Source organism: Uloborus diversus, chromosome 9, assembly GCF_026930045.1.
Source record: "Uloborus diversus isolate 005 chromosome 9, Udiv.v.3.1, whole genome shotgun sequence".
In the NCBI taxonomy this organism is placed as follows: Eukaryota; Metazoa; Arthropoda; class Arachnida; order Araneae; family Uloboridae; genus Uloborus; species Uloborus diversus.
The window spans coordinates 106932213-106952510 of NC_072739.1; the positions used below are offsets into that span (position 1 = coordinate 106932213).

The window sequence follows — 20298 nt, forward strand, 5'->3', positions numbered from 1 at the left end:
AGGTGAAAAGCTTTGGAATCCCGAAACGTTCCACTGAAATAACCAGTAACGTTTCGGAATTTTTTTACAGTGCGTTAACAACGTTAAATACGGGAAAACGTAGATTCGAGGGACGTAAAATCGGGGATTCACAGCAGTACATCTCGAAATCGACGATTTTTTCTGCACTTGAAAAATTGAATGCATTAAATTTAATAGCTTCAATAAAATTCAAGGAAAGTTCTGAACCTCAAAAGATATGTTTGATCACATGCGTTCAATGCGCACGCAATTTTATTGCATGATCACCAAAGAATGCACTTTCTTTTGTAATGAATAAAAAAATCATTCAACGCGTTTATTTCCCGCTAACAAAGGACAAGTACTCTTCTCTACATCACGGGGGTTTGGCGAATTCGTATATAAAAAGAGCTCTTGAATGATAATTTCCTCCTTGGATCATTATGTCTGTTACCAACTTTGCTTTATTTTTATTGTGCGCTTTTACATGCTATCAATATTCCGCTGCTGATGAATACTGCGATGAGTGTAGGGATGAATTTAAAAGAGCCATGCAAGGTAATATTCTGTTCAAATTAAAGTGGATCATTCAATATTTTTTCATAAGACTTTATTAACTAATGCTTATTGGGATTGCTGGAGGTGAATTATTCGCACCAGTACAATAATTTTTCGCTTTTTGAGTTTTTTAACTTTTCAAAAATCATGGGACATGAGAGGCAGTGAGAAAAAAAGGGATGTCACTCCCGCTACAACGCGATTCGACTTACGCGAAAGAGCTATAACGCGAATTTTTCACGAGTAACGAATTTTAGAGCTAACACGAATTCCTCGTCGACACAACGAATGTTTTTGTAAGGAAGTATCGGCTTCGTAATAGGCTACTAAGTAATGATTTCGTGAATGTTATTTCATTAATAGCATAACTGAGAGCGAAAGTTCTCACACCAAATTAGTTTACGCATCGCGTTGTTAGTGCATAACCACTCAGAATCTCTCATTCATATATTTTCTTCATTCTAATTATTAATGTTGATGAAATATAATGACACAACAGTGTGCTGTTGCATCCAAGTTTTTGAAGATGGGAAGAAAAAGAAAGTTTCTGCCAACTACAAAACGTCGACGGTAGCACTACAATAAATATGAGTGAATCTTCCATGTGTACAATTAAAAGTCAAAACAAAAAGATATCCGTATTAGTTCCGAACTTAGTCTTAATATTGAAGCTTGAAAAAAAGTAAGTATGAATTATGAAAACGGAAGCTGCTCTTGTACTGTGGATTAAAGAGATCAGGAAGAGAGGTGGTTGCCATAAATGGAAACGTTACAAAAGAAAAGGCGAAGCATTCGTATTTAAAATTTTTTTAAATGACGATCTGATCATGGAGCATAAATCATAACCATCTTAATTTTTCAACTCATAAATATTATTACTACTATATCTATTGTACAGTACTATTACAGTGCAGCATTTTATGCCATGTTGTTATCATTTATGTCTTTCCCTCCCATTGATCACTCATTTTGTGCAACTCAAAACATTTTAAGTTGAATAAAACGGCTTTTTTTATTGTTTAAAAACATTAAAAGTTCAGTTCTTTATGTAAGGAAATGTAATGTATAGTTGAGAGGAATGCTTTAAAGAAGTTTAAAGTATGTCCAACAGTATCTAGGAGAATTTGGTGTGGTTCTAAAAATATTGTATACGTACATTATTCTACAACGCGCGAAATTTCGACTTACGCGAGTAGTCTTTTAACACATCCCTCGCTTAAGCTGGCGCTCGAATGTAAGTGGTAAATTAAAAATTTCAAGGTAACCAGTACAAACGGTAGGTGAATCTTCCCCTCTGTCTTGGGTAAAGATGAAAACAGTCGGAAAAAATCGGAAAATTTCCGAAAAAAAGGAAAAAAAAAAACCGTTTTTTCCTTATGGGTTTATCTCCCCTCTGGAAAAACTGAAAAAATGAATTCTTTCAACTTTTCAGGAAGTTTTAGTTGAAATTTTCAGCAAAAAGGGATTAGAAATTTCTCATACTTAAATTCTGATGCATTTTTCTCCTCCCACCCCTTCTTGTATTATAAAATACTGTCTAATTTTAATAATGCAAGTTGTTGTATGATAATATAATTTGCATATAGAATCAAAAAACATTTAATTCTTTAAAAAAAAAAAAAAAAAAGTTAACCCAATATCCTTGGTGAAGAACTTATTTTCCTTCTTCATAAAATAAACAAGCATAATTTTAATCACAGAACTACGTTTCTGCTCACTGTGCGGGAAAAAAAAAAAAAAAAAAAAAAAATCCCAAGCAAGCAATTTTCCACGTAACTTTATAAAAAATAAATTAATAAAATAAAAAAAAAACACAAAAAATAACAATATGAGCAGACTTTTAGTAATCAATAAATTAATTGGTTTCAAACTGGCTGCCTTTTGAAGTAATACAGAGGAACAGATGTGCAACTGCTTATTGAAATTTTCATTCAAGGGACGCAAGTCATTTAATCAATCCTACTCGTTATAAAAGCAATTGGTTTAGAGAGTTCAAACTTATGTGTAGTTTAGTGTAGATCTTTGACTCTAAAATAGGTCATACAGTGTAATAAATGGGATTGAGGTCTAGCGAGTAGAGCGTCCACTCTAAAGAGGATATCATGTCAAAAACACTGCGCCTTGCACCACTCTTGTCTTTTTGGTCGTATGAACTAGTGTGAAGTCATAGTGAAATGTCTTGTCTACACCGCTGTGCTGAAGTGCTCTTAGGTCCACAGAAGTACAACAGCTTCTAAACTGTCCTTCTGGTACACTTTTTGATTCATTTTATAACCCTCATCCACAAAAAACCAGAGATTTTTTGTCGCTTGTGCTGATTCCATCACAGACAAATCTTGACTTCGGATTTTGGAGACTACTGACCAAATCCTATTGTTCTGGGGGTTATGAGCTGGTTGAACCGTAAATCAGTGAAAGGTATCTTTTCCAGCGTGGACTTACGTCCCGTCTCAAACGTTTCTGACATCTTTGGAGTCATACGAATGCCTGAACTTTTGAAAATCGTAAAACTTCTGCTTGAGCTGCTTTTGCCCTTTGTCGCACTTATCGGTCACAAATTCCCATCTTACAAACGACTTCTCTCGTGGAAACCCGTGGATTTCATTGAATTTACTTTTGAATGACCGGCTGAATAACTGAAATGTTCACTGTTCGTTTTTGTACACTTCCCGGGCATCGACTATCATTTCCAAACCACTTGGAGCGGCATATCACATCAAATATTGTTTGCCGATGCACAACAAGCAAACGAACTGCCGTTCTACTTTGTTAAACAACTTTAAAATAGCAGATCTTTTGCTTAAAATTGTAAAAAAAACCGAAAAACAATACATAAACTAGGAGATATCTTGTAAATTATTTTCTAATAAAGTGAGGGACGAAAATAATTAAGACACTCATTAAAATGAAATTACTTTACTTCCATTCGATGATGCAATCTTTGTCCTTTTTTGCCGTATCCTGTATTCTGCCACAGGGTTGGCAAAAACCCGGGTTTTTTTAAAAAAGCCCATGGACCCAGGGTCTTTTGGGTTTTTTTAAATAAAACCCAAAAAAACCCAACTAAAGTTGGGTTTTTTAAAAGAAATGTGTTTTTTTTTGTCTTTTTTTAGGGAAAATGTGGAGTACTTGTAGCATATTGTAGCATAAGTATATGGACAAAGTGCAAAAATTATCTTAGGGTAAAAAGCTGGAAAACTAGTTAAAATTCAGAGTTTTCTGAAGAAAAGTATAAAAGACGAAAAAACCCAAGAATGTTACAGTTTCAGATTTTTTTTAATTTTCATTATTACCAACAGTTAACGCAAAGTTAATTCTCGAGTGATAAAATCTATTGTTCGTTTTTAATTACTACATTTTTTTTTTTTTGCATTTTACTTTATTGTATTTCATTTTGTTATGCAAAACTACTGTAGAACCTCAATTAGTTTAAATCCCTTTTTACTGAATTCCAGCTTAATCAAGACATTTCTTTGAATTTTATGTTGCCTGTTTTTCTATTTCTGTGTACAATGTAAGAAATATTAAACTTTTTTGTAAAATTATGAAAACACTGTACCTGTTCTGTTTTCTGTTGACCGTTTGAAAAATCTGTTTATTTCTAAAAAAATTACCTTGTGTTTATTCGAGATTTGTGACGTGTTGGTTAGCAGGAAATAATTCACATGAAAGCCTTTTAACTAGATTAGTTTCCTCTGTACAATCTACAAATATTGAGAAAATCAGACGTGACAGGACTCAGTCAAGATAATTTGAGTTATTTATTGACCAGTTAAAGAAAAAGTTAAATACATTTATTTAAAATCTTTGAAGTATATTTTTAATGCCGTTAAGAGTTAAAAAATACTATTAAAGCTCAAAATTCATTTTTTGTGTTCATTGTCTGTGGTGAAGACCAAATAAAAAAGAAGTTTAAATTGTGAAAGTATTTAAATTAATTAATTTTTTTTTAAACTTCTCACAAAATTTTAAAAAACCCAAAAGTGGGCTAAATAATGGGTTTTTTTAAATGGGTTTTTTCAAAAAAACCCATTGGGTCCAACCCAATTGGGTCCAATGCGGCCAACCCTGTTCTGCCATGCTAAGCACAAAAGTGGAATCTGCAGTTGAGCTGAAGCTGAGACATTGTGTTTTAAAGTTTGGCTCATCCTTATATTTGATTTGGATGTCTTTTTTTTCGGAATTTTTTTAAACAATAGCTTCTGATCAAATGACCCTAAAACATTTTATTTATTAAGTGAAATACGAAGCAGAGAAAAACTTGGTTATAATAGCTCAGTTTTGTTTAAAAGTGCAGGTATGACTATTTTTACTACTGTGCTTAGCACGGCCTTATGAATAAACTGAAACTCCAGCTTAAGTTTTGGTTCACCTTTAGAAATCATTACGCAGTTTTGGTTTGGGGTTTCTGTTGGAAAGAAAAAGAAAACCCAATTTAGTTTTTCTTTGGACTTAGACTGGATTGAAAAAAATCAAAGCTCAATGACTTTCATTTCAAGACAGTAAAGTTACATTCTAAGGAAGGAAAATCATACTTATTTTTCTTTCAAACAATATTATTCATGTTTGAAAGTCAAAAATTATTTATTTCAAGTTTCAAGGCAATCTAAAAATGTCATTGTTACGATTAGACATACCATACGCAATATTATTGGTTGAACGGCGACTTGACTTATTTCTGGTGCTTGACCAAGAAAGCTCTCAGTTATAAAACATTTATTTCCCTAATTAAACTTACCTTTATGTGTATTTCTGTCAAGCAGAAATAGAAGATGTGTGGATTGTATACATTTTTTAATGCTTAACTCTTTATGTGTTCCAAGAAACACAGAGCTATTAAGAAACCCTATTTATGTTCATAAAAAATCAATTTTTCTATTTTTTCCAATTTTTCCCGAAAAAAACCGGTAAAAAACCGTTTTTTTCCACCACTTCAAAATTTCCAGAAATTTTACATCTCTAGTCTTGGGGGCAAAAGATAGTACTAGTAACCTTGGTATGCGCTGCTGTACAACATGATTTAGAAAAAAAAAAAAAAAAACTCAATGAAAGGCTACTTATTACCTTATCTTTAAACGCGTTTTACTCAAAACTTGAAAATGTCCGCTTACATCCCTTTGTTTTTCACTGCTTCATGTGTCCTTGGCTCAAAATTTATTTTGTAAATTATCGAATACAAATAATTTACAAATTACATTTTCCCCGTGTTATTGAGACATCAGAATCTTTTTTTTTTTTTTTTTGAGAAAAAAAAGTTAAAAAGCATTTAGTAATTGTTTCAAACAGAAGCGGATGCAGGGAGAGGGTCATGGGGGTCATGACTCCTCCCCCCGAAGCCATCGGCACTAATATGCAACCATATTGTGTTCAAACACTTTATAAATGAAATGTAAACGATTGCAGAAATCTCATTCGTTCATTAAAACATTTTATAAGAAAAAATTTTAAATATTACTTCTTTTCGTTGCTTATGAAATTAATTAGTAACATTTTTGCCTTTTTAAATGCACTATCCCTTTCCGATTTGGTGCTTTTTACAGACTTCCAAGCAGTTTAAAAAAATTTTCGCTCCCAAAACCGTAGGTTCCTTCGTAGGGGAGGAGGGGGAAGGGGTCGTTCCTCAGCATGACCCCTAAAGGGTCATTCCATAGAAATGTCAACCTCATCCTCAGAAATTTTTTTTCCACGAAGCCTTAATTGTGACCTATAATTTCATTCAACATACTTTCTTGTATATAAATGCAGTAACAGTTTGCAAAAATTTCCTTCGGTGTTTGTCTTCTGGCTCTAAACGAGCGAGGTTGTAGAAAAGTCTTAGCATGTGCAAAAAACATGCGTCTACGTTTTCTTGTGTAATGTAAAAATTTTTGCAAATTTTTGAAAGAACTATGTTTATTCTAAATTATTAGATGTTGACCCAATAAAATTGACTGTTCTTTTTGCATACATTATAAGATAAGTATTTTAATTAGTTTGGTTATTTCGCTGAAAATATTTACGTTACGTTAGTCACGAAAATGTACTATTTTCTGCTTAAAAACGAAACCAGATGATTGAACCAAACAGCACTTTTTATTTTCTTACATCAGTGTCATATCTACTGAAAAAGTGCATAATATTTATTTTAGTATTAGTAGATATAAAATAATTAGTGTGACTAACGTAACATTTGAGCTGTGACTAACATAACAGTTTGCATGTGACTAACGTAACATTTTAAAAATGACTGCTAATATGTAAATCTTATTTAATTTAATGTTCATTTTCATGAACAGTTTTGAATATGTAGGCATTCTATATTGATTAAAAATTTAATGGGTGAAAAATATCAATAATATTACATTGTAGATCTTCTGTTTACTTAGAAAAATACTTTTTAAAAGTCTTTGAAAAGATACTTCCAATTTAAAGAATTATTATAAAAAAAATCTGAGTAAATCAAAATGGGTACTTTGCTGAATGTGCATTCAACACAAGAATCCAAGCTTAAAAAATTAAGATAATAGAAATACAGTCTTAACAAAGGAGAACGTCTCTATTTTTTAGAAAATACATCTCCACCTATTAAAATGAAGTAATGGCTGCTTGTTGGAAAACATTTGAAGATGTTACATGATACAGTGACAATAAGCGCTGCTGCCATATATTTCACAAAATGCAAGAATGATCATTTAGAAATTCAAGCATTTGCGGTGTTATCTGGAATTAAAATGCATTCTGCAAAAACGTTCGAATATTTTTTTTTTTCAATATTACATTTTAATTCAAAAGGATGTACAACACTATTCGTTCGATGATTCAGTAAACTCTTAAAATTAATATGCCATTGAAAAGTACTAGGAGTTTCTTATGTCGATAACTAGTATATCTGCAGAATACAAGAATTCGATGAAACTATCAACTTGCATAAGGTTAATTTTTTAAAAGAGAGATATTTAAGATTTAATTAGCCCAAAATGATGTTATTCAGTTTGTAAAAACAGTTTTTTTTTATTTGTTTACTTTTTTTGCACATTCAAATTGAGTTAATTGAACTGAATCCTTCCATTCAATTTCTCACACTAATATAGAAAAAAAAAGTAAAAAAAGAACCATAATGCAACCCAAAGAAGTTTCCTAAAAATATAAAAGTAATATAAGAGCAAGAGATTAATTACAAAAGGTTTTTTATGTGCATTCATTGCTTGTTATTCGATGGTTACGTTAGTCACGTTACGTTAGTCACACACAGTTTTTCGTAAAAGTACCATTAAGGGCCAAAAAAAGCTTCATCTGTAATAAATCTGTAGTACATTTTAAAAAATAGATTGTTTCGCTCTTACAAATATATCGGCCAATTTTAAATGCCGGCGTAAGTTTCAGAAAAATTTGCCTCGTAACATAAGCATTGTTTCTCAGGGTTGCAAAAATGTTACGTTAGTCACGATGCCTTTTTTGGTGAAAAAACACCTGCCAGCGCTTATTTTGCTTCAAATTCTTGGTAGAAATGTAAAATAGTCACCTTGTACATTTTAAATCTGCATATTAAACCAAAACACATTTATTTTTACTCCCGGTGTAAATAAAAAGAGTTTGAAAATCTGCTGCGAATGTTACGTTAGTCACTATGGAATGACCCTAAATGGTAATCTGTATCCGCTCCTAGTTTCAAGACTTATTGATGAACTTTTGCCGCGTATTTAGTATTTTATCGTTTATTTCTGATAAAGAAAGATGGGGGGGGGGGGAGGGTCATTGTTACCCACAAGGGGGGGGGGGTTATAGCGAAAGTTGCGCCATCCAAATTTTTAGGGGGATTTCTTTATATTTTTATCTTTATTTATTTAAACTTTTTATTGACTTATATTTAATTTATATTATTTTTTTGATTTTATTTAATTTTTTTTTCTGCTAATATTTTATTTCCTTTATTTATTTAGTTTGAATCTGTGTGTGTATGTGGTATGTCATTGGCGTAGCACGGAATTTTTCTGATGAAATAATAATAATAATAATAATAATAATAATAATTTAAAATAAATAAGAGGGTCGAGAGAAAAAGGGGGGGGGGAGGAATTCGTGGCATTGCACTCTGGGGGGGGGACGAACCAATATTTTAAACTTTGAAAAGGTTGATATCATTTGAAAGTAAATTAGATCTAGTACACTGTTAAAAGAAAAGTTAGATGTTTAACAAAGAAATTGATTCAACCAAGCAAAATTAACCTGCAAACATCTTACTGGTCTACTAAAAGCTTCAACCAATATAATGGTACTTATATAAACTGGTGTTCACTCAAATAACCATTACACTGGGGATAATTATCACCAATAAGATAGTCGCAGCTATATTTGACTTGATTTATTTACTTTTCTGCTGATTCAGTTCGTTTCCTAAAAGCACTTTATGAACGGCATTAGAAATAGTAGTACAGTCAACTCATTCGGTCCTAAAATAATTTAGAATTTTCAATACAATGTTGTCTCGATATCTCGAATGTACTACTTTTAAGTCTCAGTTTTTACGAGAGTTTCGTTCCATTTTATGCATAAAAAAGCAATCAAAATAAGTAAAAATGAGTTTTTTCCCCGTTTTACACATTACTTTGCTTATCAGCTTGTGTGAAGGGATAATTTTTTTACGATAGTTTCCTTTATTCACATAATATTACAAGATTACTTGAGAAGTAGCCGGTAGGGCTACTTTTTGCCGTGGCTAAAAACCTAAAATTTTAATTCTGGCAATTTTTTGAGAAACTTAAAATGGCAAAAATTGAAAAAAAAAAAAAAAAAAGCTAAATTTTCAGGATGACTCAAATAATCTTCTTTAAGTACAAAACGACGTTTAAAAGCAATACAAACTGAAATCACGAGAAAGAAGTTGGGCCTACGACATACAAACGTAATGACGTTTTAAAATGCGATAAAAAATGAAAGCAGTTCAAAAATAGCTTCCCATTTTAATGAAATTTTTTCTCTGTAAGGATAATTTTTCGAAATACTAATAAATAATTTTATCCAAACTATAAGTGTTATAGTTTACCCATTATGCACTATTCTTGAAAAAGGAAATAAAAAATATTCTTGAAAAGTCTGAGAAAGGAACTTTTGATAACTTGAACGTCCGATTATTCGAAGGTTTTAGCCGGTCCCTTGAGACTTCGAGTTATCGAGAGTTGACTGTAGTTTGTTTAAAGTTCATGAAAGTCCACTCTTTAAGATGGATATTTGCGTTCATCCTTTTAGCTCATTTTTACGTTACGGTCTTTTGTTAATGATATATTTCAATAATTACAGAAATTAAAGAAAATGACGAAATACCAGAGTGCATCAAGTCATATGCAGTAAGTGTCTATTGTTAATCGATTGTTTTTCGTTAATGTATTAATCGTCTATTTTGTTAATCTATTGCTTTTTAAATTTCTAACCAAAATTAGATACATTAAGTAATTATCATAATAATGACGTTCAATTAAGAAAATAGATCAATTAAATATTTCACTCATTCTGAAAGGTCTTGAGAATTGTCTCACCAATAGTTTAAGTGTATTAGGAAAGTAATTTATGTATATACAACCGGAAACTTTAGATGCTCGCATCGTGAGCATTTGCTTTTCACTTTACCCTTTGCAATACTTTTCAGATCTATACTAATAATATAAAGCTGAAGAGTTTGTTTGTTTGTTTGAACGCATTAATCTCGGGAATTACTGGTTCAAATTGAAAAATTCTTTTTGTGTTGAGTAGTCCACTTATTGAAGAAGGCTACAGGCTATAATTTACACTGATATTTTAATTAGAAAAAAAGTTATTCATTTCATGTGATTTTCAGCAGTTTTTATAGTACTTTTTATCCCACAAAACCCAAAACAATTGCGCCAGAAAAATATTTTTTGTACTAAAATGTAGGAAATTTAATTTTAAGTATGATGAAAAAAAAAAGTTTTGCAGAGAGCGATTTTTGTATTTCTTGTGAGTTTTTTAAAAAAAAAAACCCTTTATTTCGCATTTTTTCGTGGGTTTAATTTTTTTCTTAACTCAGCCCGCAAAAAGTATAGAGGCCTCTTTTCTAAAATTTAACTATGTAATAGTGAAAACATTTCACCTTATTCAGGAAAGGAAAGTATTCAAAAACACGCAATACTTTTTAGTTTATTTTATTTTTTTTAATGCGGAGCACAGCGCGACTTCCAATCATAACCGAAGTTTCAGCAATCTTCAATTTGCGACGGTCATTACGTCATAGCAATGAAGACATGGCCACGTGATTCGACTGCAGCGCTTGCTTTTTAGCCTACTTTCCCAGTAAAAGTCAGAAAAAGAAGAAAAAATCATGAAAGAAGGCTTAATGCATCTTAAAAATATCGTGAAAAACAAAAAAAAGTCAAAAATAAATAAAATAATTAAATAAATATTGAAAAATTAAAAATTGGAAAGTAGGGTATTGAGATGGGGAAAAATGTCTGTCGGTCTGTCTGTCTGTCGGTCTGTCTGTCTGTCCCCCTCTAATAACTTTTGAATGAACAGTCCGATTCGAACAAACTTTTTTTTGTTCGAACGATCTCGGCGAGGACACCTCATTCCCATATTTCACTTTTTGATTTGAATTATTTTTTGTTCAATTTTGAACAGTTCAAAAAAACTTAACATTAGCGCCTACGGGGAAATTCAAGGCAATTCCGAACTGTGAGGCGAATTTGCTTCAAACAAGCTTTGTAGGAAAAAGATTTTGATGAAAAACTTGTGTATAAACTATCTTTTTGATTTGAACAATTTTCCGTTCAATTTTGAACAGTTCAAATCCCTTAACAATAGTGCCTACGGGGAAACTGAAAGTCAATGTAGATTCCGTACTTGAAGGCGGATTTACTTCAAACAAATTTTGTTGGAAATAACTCTTGACGCCAAACTCCAGACTTCGACTCCGAGAATTTAGGGGCACTTGACTCCGACTCCGACTCCTGTGCCCGACAATTAATCGGACTCCGACTCCCCGACTTTGACTCTGACTTCGTAGTTTTGGCAAAAATTTATACACGGTGGACAAATGACTGACTCCGATTCTTAAATATTCGACTCCGACTCCTTTATCTCAAAATGAGATTGACTCCGACTCCGCAGCTATGGTTTTAACTGTGAAATAATTATTGTTGATATGACTTGTTTTTATTTTTACGCTAAAATTTTCAATTTAGGTACTCAGTTTTTGGCGAATAAACTCGAAGTCATTTATGTTTCTACATAAAGATATGCGCAGACGATTTTTTTTTTTGACAAAGAAAATTATTTCTTTAAGTTGACATTTTATTGTTTTTTTTTTTTTTTGTTTTGGTCAGTGCATTAATTCATTTAAAAAAATGTTTTTTGGCAACAGGGGAAAAGAAACGATTTTTTTCTTTTTTTTTTGATATGATATATTTATTTTAATGAGCTGATTAATTTTAATTATTATTTTCTCGTTTTGAAAGCTGTTAAAGATTTTTTTAATGGAAAAAAGTGTATTAGCTGCTTTGTTTAAAAGTTGCTGGTTTTTTTTTTTTTTTTTTTTTTTTTATTACGCATAAAATTTTTTTTAGATGAGTGGGGAATATTTTATTCCTAGAAATCGGCTTAAAGTATTTTAAAAATATGTTTGAAAAAAATTTGCGATTTTAGCTATTTTTGAGAATTATGATCAGGTACTAGAAAGTAGTATGGGTATACGGGAAAGTAGGCTCATCTAGTTCTAGACAGAACTTCTTGTTCTTTTTTTTTCTCCCCCAATTAGGAATTTTATTTGTCCCCCGCCCCGAAGTTTTGCTGTTGTTATTTAACTTTACATACTTGCGTGCATTTGATTCAATAAAAAGAGTGAGTTTTTTTAAATCTTTTGTACACTACGGGGAATATAGAGTTTTTTTTAGTGATATTTTCATTAAATAAATAAATCACGCTGTTTTTCGCATGATCCTTGTTTAAAATGCATAGAAAAAGATAGTTAATTACCATCAAATGTAAATATGCATAAATCGTATAGATAGATCGATAGATTAATATAGACGTCGATATAGATAAATGGTCAGTAAGAGATAGGTAGGCTCGCATTTAAGCAACTTAAACGAGTGATTAATATCCCCCCGATTTTGAAAAAATGAAACATTAACACAAAAGTGGTAGGGCTTTTTGTTCTTTTCCGCCATTGAGAGCCATTGAGAGCAGTACCGGATTAGGGAAGCGCGGGGCCCGTAGTAAATGTTACCAAGGGGCCCTTGTTTTTGTATGATAACAAACAGTGGACTTCTTCATGGAGACAGAGGTTGCACGTATAATACATTCATACATGTGGATTATAAATCTAGAGCTTTATGAGGATTATGAACAACCTACGTTCTGTCTCTTCTCTCCCCCCCCCCACCCTCACTACCCATATTTGGAGCGTTTGATGCCAGGGGCGGCTCGTCATTATGGGCCGGGTGGGCCAGGCCCATCCAGAAAAATTGTACGCAACTAATAGATCATGTAAAAATAACGTTTAGTATTTCGCTAAGAAATTTAAAAAACAACAACAAACAAGCAACGAATTGGGGACATGAAACACATTTTAAATCTTTAATGCTCTACATAACTCTTCTAAAATGTGAAAATTTTTCCATCTGTTAGCGTTTGCGCTTGCAAGCTCTGAAAATGATTTTTGGGACTTCGACCGGTTTGCCCCAGGACTACCCCTGCCATACCTCCGCTCCTAACTAAATACGACGATTCAACCAGACACCAAAACGGCAAGTCCGCGCCACCCCGATTCCTTCTGCATGGGCTCCAGCTCCCTAGCCCTCTGAAAAAAAGCTTGACCCAATAGCAGTAGAAGGGCTATAGCAGGTGGGTAAGGATTTGACACACGTCGCTTGTACGAAACAACAGCTCAGAAAAGGGCAAAAAAAGGCTAGCCCACTGAATGAAAGAAAGTGCTCCTATCGTTTTCCACCGTCCTTCTTTTGTATTTGTCTTTAATCTTAAATGGCTGTTAATATCTGGAATTGGCATTTACCATTTTATGGGTTCCCCCGATTCTACCGCATTGCATCGCATGCATATTTTTATTTATTAATTTTTCTGTTTGGAACTAATATGATCGGAATTTCTGAATGAAGTGTTTGTTTTCGTATAGTTGGTTGGTTTAAAGAAGTCCAGTATTACTAACTGCAGTTCTCTACATTTTATCTGTATAAATATTATTGTGAAAATTTTATACAGCGACCCCACCCGCTAAATTAAGGCACGAGCCGCCACTCAAACAGGCAATTTACCACGATCAAAAAGAGGGGGCACGGGGGGTCCACCTCCGAAAAATTTTCGATATTGAGGTTCTGAAAATGCAATTTTTGATGACTTTTGATGACGTTACTATATTTAAAAAATAGATCTTATAAAAAAAAAATTCAAAAAAGTCAGTGACAATGGCGCAGCAAAAAAAAAGGGGGGGGGGAGTTTTGGGTTTAAAATATCTCCAAGGACGCTGCGTTTTAAAATGGATTCAAACTAATGCGATAGTTTGTATGCTATTTACAAGGGCGGTTATGATCAGAAGCCTCACTCAGAAGAAAAGTTCAGGCTGCGCTACTGCTCATTGATCAAAATTATAGCCGCAACTGTTGGTGAGATGTAGTTTGACCATTACTGGTACGTGTGAAAGTTAATTCGTTTAGCATTTGACAAGATAAAGGACGAGACATAATCACTTTAGTTCAAAATAGTCGAATATGTTTGCTCTAAGCCTTTTTTTTTTCTTTGAAACTCTGTTTCATAGTTAAAGGTACCCCCTACTAAGAGCAATGGCATCCTCCTAACGCCACCCCCTCCTTTCCAAGCGCAAGACCCACCCGTCAAAAAAAAAAAAAAAAAAAAAGAGAAAATCTTCAATGGGGCAGTCTGCGCCGTGATTCACTTAAGTGGGCACGCTTGTTACAGTCGCCAAAGATTGTTTTTAGCAACACAAAGTCGTATTTTAGTCACCAAAGCGTTTCCTCGAAAGATCAAATATTAATGTTCAAAATTGTTGAGTAATTCTAAAAGGAATGTTTAGTAAGACAGCAAAAATGGTTCTAGTCGAAATCTTTACTCACGAAAATTCTTTCGAAAGGTGGTCCAAGCTTTTGTCTCTGATGCCCAGATGTTTTACAAAGATAATAAAATCAAATCTCCCACCAAAAGGTCAACTCTCGTAAATGTTTCTACAGATCTATAGGGATGAAATCACACACTCGGTGACAGTTCTCAATCTTTGTTATTTTGAAGGTTCTCACCGCCTCCAAAAGAACTGAGAAGCCCCTCTCCTCCAGCACCGATGATAATGGTCAGGATGGTATTATTCGGTGTACGCTGTGAGTGTGGGCTCTAATGATAAAAATGATGATTTTAAATTTAACCTGAATATTTAAGTTTGCTGAGAAAAGTAAGTCCGAAAAAGGAAAGAGAAGGAACGAGAAATGAGTAAAGAATGTTAAAACGGGATTTTTTTTCTGATTTTTTGTTCTCAGGGTGCGCGGCCCCCAGAAAATCGGGGGCCGTAGCATTTGCTACTTCTGCTCTATGGCTAATCTGGCCCAGATTGAGAGTACACCTTCCTCCCGCCCCATCCTTTGGGGCTGCTTGCATAGAAAGGCGAACCAGCTGGTCGCTGCATTTGGCCACCTTTTGTGTGTTTCGGTGAATAGTTTGAAATTCCAAAAAAAACTTTAATAGTTTTTCTGAAAATGAGTGTACGCATTTAAGTTGTAGAAAAATGATAATTTCCCCTCAGAAGGGGAGGGGGGTTGGAATTTTTTAATTCTACGGACTTTCTTTGAATTCTTAACACAGGCATCACCGTGCGGGTGCTGCTAGTGTTAAATAAATAGTTAGTTTCACATTGTGCATCGTTTTGTAGACTAATTTAATGATACTCGTGATGAAGATAAATTACCTTTCTTAAAGCTAACTTCATCTTTATACTTTTACATTAAGAAATATTATTTTTCTTTGCAGCCAAAGATGAATCCTGAGGATAGTCACGAAACAAAACGTCGAAAACTGGTAATATTGTTTCGTACCTAAATAAGTTGCCCTCGCTTTTTTTAATAGATTTTTGTGATAGAGATTAATATCTATATAAAATTAGTAACAGAACAATCTAGTTTTGCAGCTCAGCTAAGTTCTGAAATAATTATAATTTAATAAATACCTATCGATACTTTGGTATTGACCGCACGCCATTGCTGAGTATTTCGTATTATTATTATTTTTTTTTTTTTCAATTTGTTATAGAAAGAACATTATTCAAACTTCAAGAGGATGGTATCTGCAATGACTAAGGAGGAAAAAATTGAGATGGCGGAAAAGATAACGGTAATTTTATTTAAAGTTCTAACGAATATTTTCAGAAATGTTTTCCCACCATCTTTCAGCATGTTAACTATAAAAGGTTCTACAATAAGTACCCTAAAATCTCTATTGTTCGTATTAATTAATGTTCCCATTTGCATGGAAATGCGAAAAGCCGCGACTACAAAGCAGCAACCTAGAAAACCGTAAGTAAGTAAAATGTGGACGAGAATTCTTTTTTCGTCATTTTTCCGTGGATCCGACAATTGGTACAACTTGGTTGGTTAACTTGTTATATCTTTGGAAAAAATTTAGTACCGCATGAAAAGCAGAGGTTTCTGAAATGCATAGATGTCAAACGAGCCAGAACAGTTTGGTCTCTCCTGTTTCCGTTGAAACAAATTGCAAAACCAGACGACACTTCATTATCCAACTAAGTACAATCGACAAGACGTTTTTGAAGATAATAACGTGGGTCAAAGAGCCACTTGTGCTTGTTGAGTCAAAATATTCTCAATGTTTTATGAGAAAGGTGATTTTATGGGCGTTATAGAAAAAAAAAAAACAGTCGTTGTTTACACTAGACATTTTTATCAATTTTTTTTATTGATGCGTTAAAAGTATAAAAATGCATAATAGTTGAAAAAAAAAATCAAAATTGTAGCTGGTGGAGGCTGGCAAAGTGAGGATTCTAAAAAATAGATCTTCTGGTTGACGTGATTTTAATCCTCCAGGTGATCTGAAACATAAAGTTAAGGTTGATTTTTATTAAACAAGGATGGAGAATTTTCTGGACGTAGCCGATTTGAAAATATTTTTTTTTCACAAAATTCGTCTTTTTGGAAAAAAGGTTCATTTTTTGGGACCTTTTTTGAACTTTGGTATTTTTAAAAAAATACTAAAAATCAAAAATTACACACCCCCCTGCTTGGAGACAATTTTTATAGTACTAAAAAAGTATGTACCAAATTTCAAGTAAATTAGTGCAGTAGAACTTAAGGTATCTTGTCAACCGTAACGAAAAAACAAGTTTCGGGAAAAACACGTTTAAAGTTTGCAGTCTCATTTCAACAAAAGAGTTTATTTTAACAGAATTAACTGTGACTTTAAAAATAATTTGAATTTCCATAAATCCTCTTAGAAACCCATTCTTAAAAGTCTAAATTTTAAGAATATGAAGGAAAAAAATCGATTTTTTTGAATTTCTTGACTAAAATACCCTCTTAACAAGTGCAAAGTTTGATTTTTGACATTCCCATTGCCTTCTTCTTTTTCCAATGACATTAAACCTTTTAAAGTCCCCAAACCGTGACTAGTTGAAACCTAATTTTTGAATTGACACTACTTACTCCTTTGCATCTTCATTATTAACTGATTTTTAGACCTGCCCAACTTACTGATTTTTTGAACTACACTACTTACGTGCGTAAACAAGTGACCCGAACAGTCTTGAAAAAATTCTTCTCTCTCGTCTTTGCGTGTTTGGTGTAACCGAGATTGATCTATTGCAGTTAATCTGCTTGCACGATTTGTACACGTATGTATGTAATCCGTTTGCAATAATGAGCGATCCTTTTCTATCTTTTACATATATTTTTAAGCACTATTTTCATACACTAGCATCGTTTTCACCTAATTTTCGGATTATCCGCGAATTCGCTCATCCGCGGTTTCCTTGCCACCCTATTCCGCGGACAATCGGGAGTCAACTGTACTTATAGACACCAACAATGAAAACAATTAGATCACAAATGAGGCAGTGAGAAAAGCAAAGGGATGCAAGTGGACATTTTAAGTTTCCAGTAAAACGCGTTTAAGGGGCCATGGTGGCCTGATCGGCAAGGCATTGGACTTTGGGCCGGAGGGTCTCGGGATCGATCTTCGCTGGTCGAAGATCCACCCACGTCATTAATGGTGACCGGGCGACGTTAAATATGCTCGTGGGAACAATGTCCTCCAAGTAAAACGACACCTCTGGGGGTGCCAGACCAGAAAGTTATTCGGCTCTTGGCCTGGTTCTAAATTCTCGAACAGTCCATAGATGGCACCACCAGCTATTGTGTTGTCTTCTGAAGGCAAGGTGCCTGGCGCGCAGTCCTTCATAGTTTGAGGGCCAGAGGTCCCTTTGATAGCTGATAACGCGTTTAAAGATCAGATTCTAGGTAGGCTTTCATTGAATTTTTTTTCTAAATCATGCTGTACAGCAGCACCTACCAGGGTTACTAGTACAATCTCTTGCCCCAAAACAGAGAAAAGGTTCACCTACCATTTGTGGACTGGTTATATCCAAATTTTTAATTTTGCCATTTTAATCCCTTTGCTTCTCACTACCTCAAATGTTCCTGGAAAGTATTGGGCAGCCAATGAGTCCAATTCCTACCAGATTATCTTTCAAAACACAGGGACAAGTATAACCTTCCTAAAATTATACTGGAGTTTTCTGAAGAATTCAGAAATCTCCCCGTTAAAACGTTAAAAGTTAGTCATGTCTCTGGAACAAATAAGGAACTTTCAGTGAAAACATATATACATGTAAATAGTAATTACTAGGCCCTTTCCTCATTTACCAGGAAAGCTCCTCAAGCTTTACTGAAGACAGAAGTCTTCAGTGCTAAGACAAAATTGCAAGTGCCAAGCATCTTACTTTCCTGCAATTCTTCTGAATCAAAAGACTTTCATTTCACTCCCATTGGGAGCTTAGTCAGTCTGGACGGGCCGTAATCAAGCTGAAGGCAGGACACTACATAAGTAAGCTCAGCTAATCCTTAAACTGGTAGCAAAGAATATTTTTTGCATCAGTGAGAAGTGCGTGTTTATGCAACTTGTAGCAATTCAGGGAATATTTTCGCAACGAAACTTGAATTTCACAGGATATTGATGAAAGCCTGTGAAATCCCAGACCATTGCCAGAAACGAAACTGTGTGCGTGATGCTTCGAAATAGTCTTGCAGTGATATTATTCAGCATGTTTCAACAACAAATTTTTATGAAAATAATATCATTATTTTTCCTTTGTACTATTTTAATTATTTTTTTGTACACAGCTCAACTCAGATCATCCAAAAAGTCCTTTTTCAGTAATAATACAAGTGCACTTTAACCTGAGAAAATTTTCAAATATGAACATACTTCTTTTTCCATATTTATAGGTATGCTTCGAAGATTTTCTAGATGTTGTAAAGTCAAAAATGGTAGATCCATCATATGAAGAATGCAAGCATTTCTTCTTACTGTGTGGGTGATATCGACCACACAGCAAAAAAAAAAAAAGGAAAAATTGATGTAACAAAATTGAGAAAGATGTATAGAATGCGTCTTTAATTTTGAATAAAAACCATGAAAAAAAATCATATATATACTTCCTTCATAAAAAAAGTATAGATTTCAAATGTATTTAAAAATAATTTCTTTGCTTATTTATATATCACATTCGTGTTTATTTATTTATTTATTTGCTTCTACTGTTCTGGTGCTGTATGAAGCTAAAACTGTAGAACAGCTGAAATTTTCTCTTATGAAGTGGGGGCAGGAGGAGGTGTTAGCTGGTTCATGGCGATCTTTCCATGTAAGTGTATTACCATAAAGGGATTGACATATACAGGTTGATAACGAATAAATACCTTTGTGCTTAAATATTAAATGAATGAATTACCAAGGTTTTGACGCATAAAAATTGAAAATTACTGCAGATACGTGTTTCAAGGAACAATTTTTCAATGCAAAGAAGTGTGAGTTTTGGATGAAAGCTTTTTCCTCAGTTTCTTATATCACCGAAACTCGTGTCTGCAGGAATTTATGCAACTTGTAGCACAAATTTTTGTGTATCAAAACGGTGGTAATTCATTCATTTAATTTTCAGGTTGGTTGAAATTAAATTGACAGTACTCAGAGCGGTCAGAGACTCGCTCTAGTTCTAATGAGCATATTTGAATGAAACTTCAAATATATGGTGCGCAAATTATGCAGAGCATTTCCAAAGAAAAAAAAAATGCGGTTTCGAAATTTTGTCTCCAGATGGCACTTTAACTATATAAAAAGGAAAGGTAACTTCTTAAATAAAAATAGTACAGCAATTCTTCGTTACATCGTGCCTTTTCTCTCATTCGGGTATGGGTATGTTGCGATTTTCCTTTCGCTCCCAAACATTTTAGGTTAGTGAAACCTTGCTTAAAATTCAAGTCTAAGTAAGTAAAAACATTGTATTTCTCACGAAAAGAAGTTTGTTCTTTTTTTAAATAAACTAGCAGTACCCGCACAGCGATGCCCGTGCTAAAAATTTAATGGAAGTCCGTTGAATAATAATAAAAAAAAAATTAACGCCCCCTCCCCCTCTAATGTGAAACGATCATTTTTCTTTGTATAAAATGCGTACCATCTTTTCAAAAAAAAAAAAAAAAACCTATTTAAGTTTCTTTGGAATTTAAA

General features: G+C 33.4%; 1 protein-coding gene across 1 annotated transcript; it reads left to right on the forward strand.

Moving 5' to 3' along the window:
• Positions 1-435: 435 nt before the first annotated feature.
• LOC129230022 (uncharacterized) lies at positions 436-19206 on the forward strand. Its single transcript, XM_054864406.1, has 5 exons — positions 436-558; positions 9835-9881; positions 15538-15585; positions 15817-15897; positions 19023-19206. Exons 1-5 carry the CDS (start codon positions 444-446, stop codon positions 19113-19115), a joined length of 384 nt encoding a protein of 127 aa, XP_054720381.1. The 5' UTR covers positions 436-443; the 3' UTR covers positions 19116-19206.
• Positions 19207-20298: the final 1092 nt, after the last annotated feature.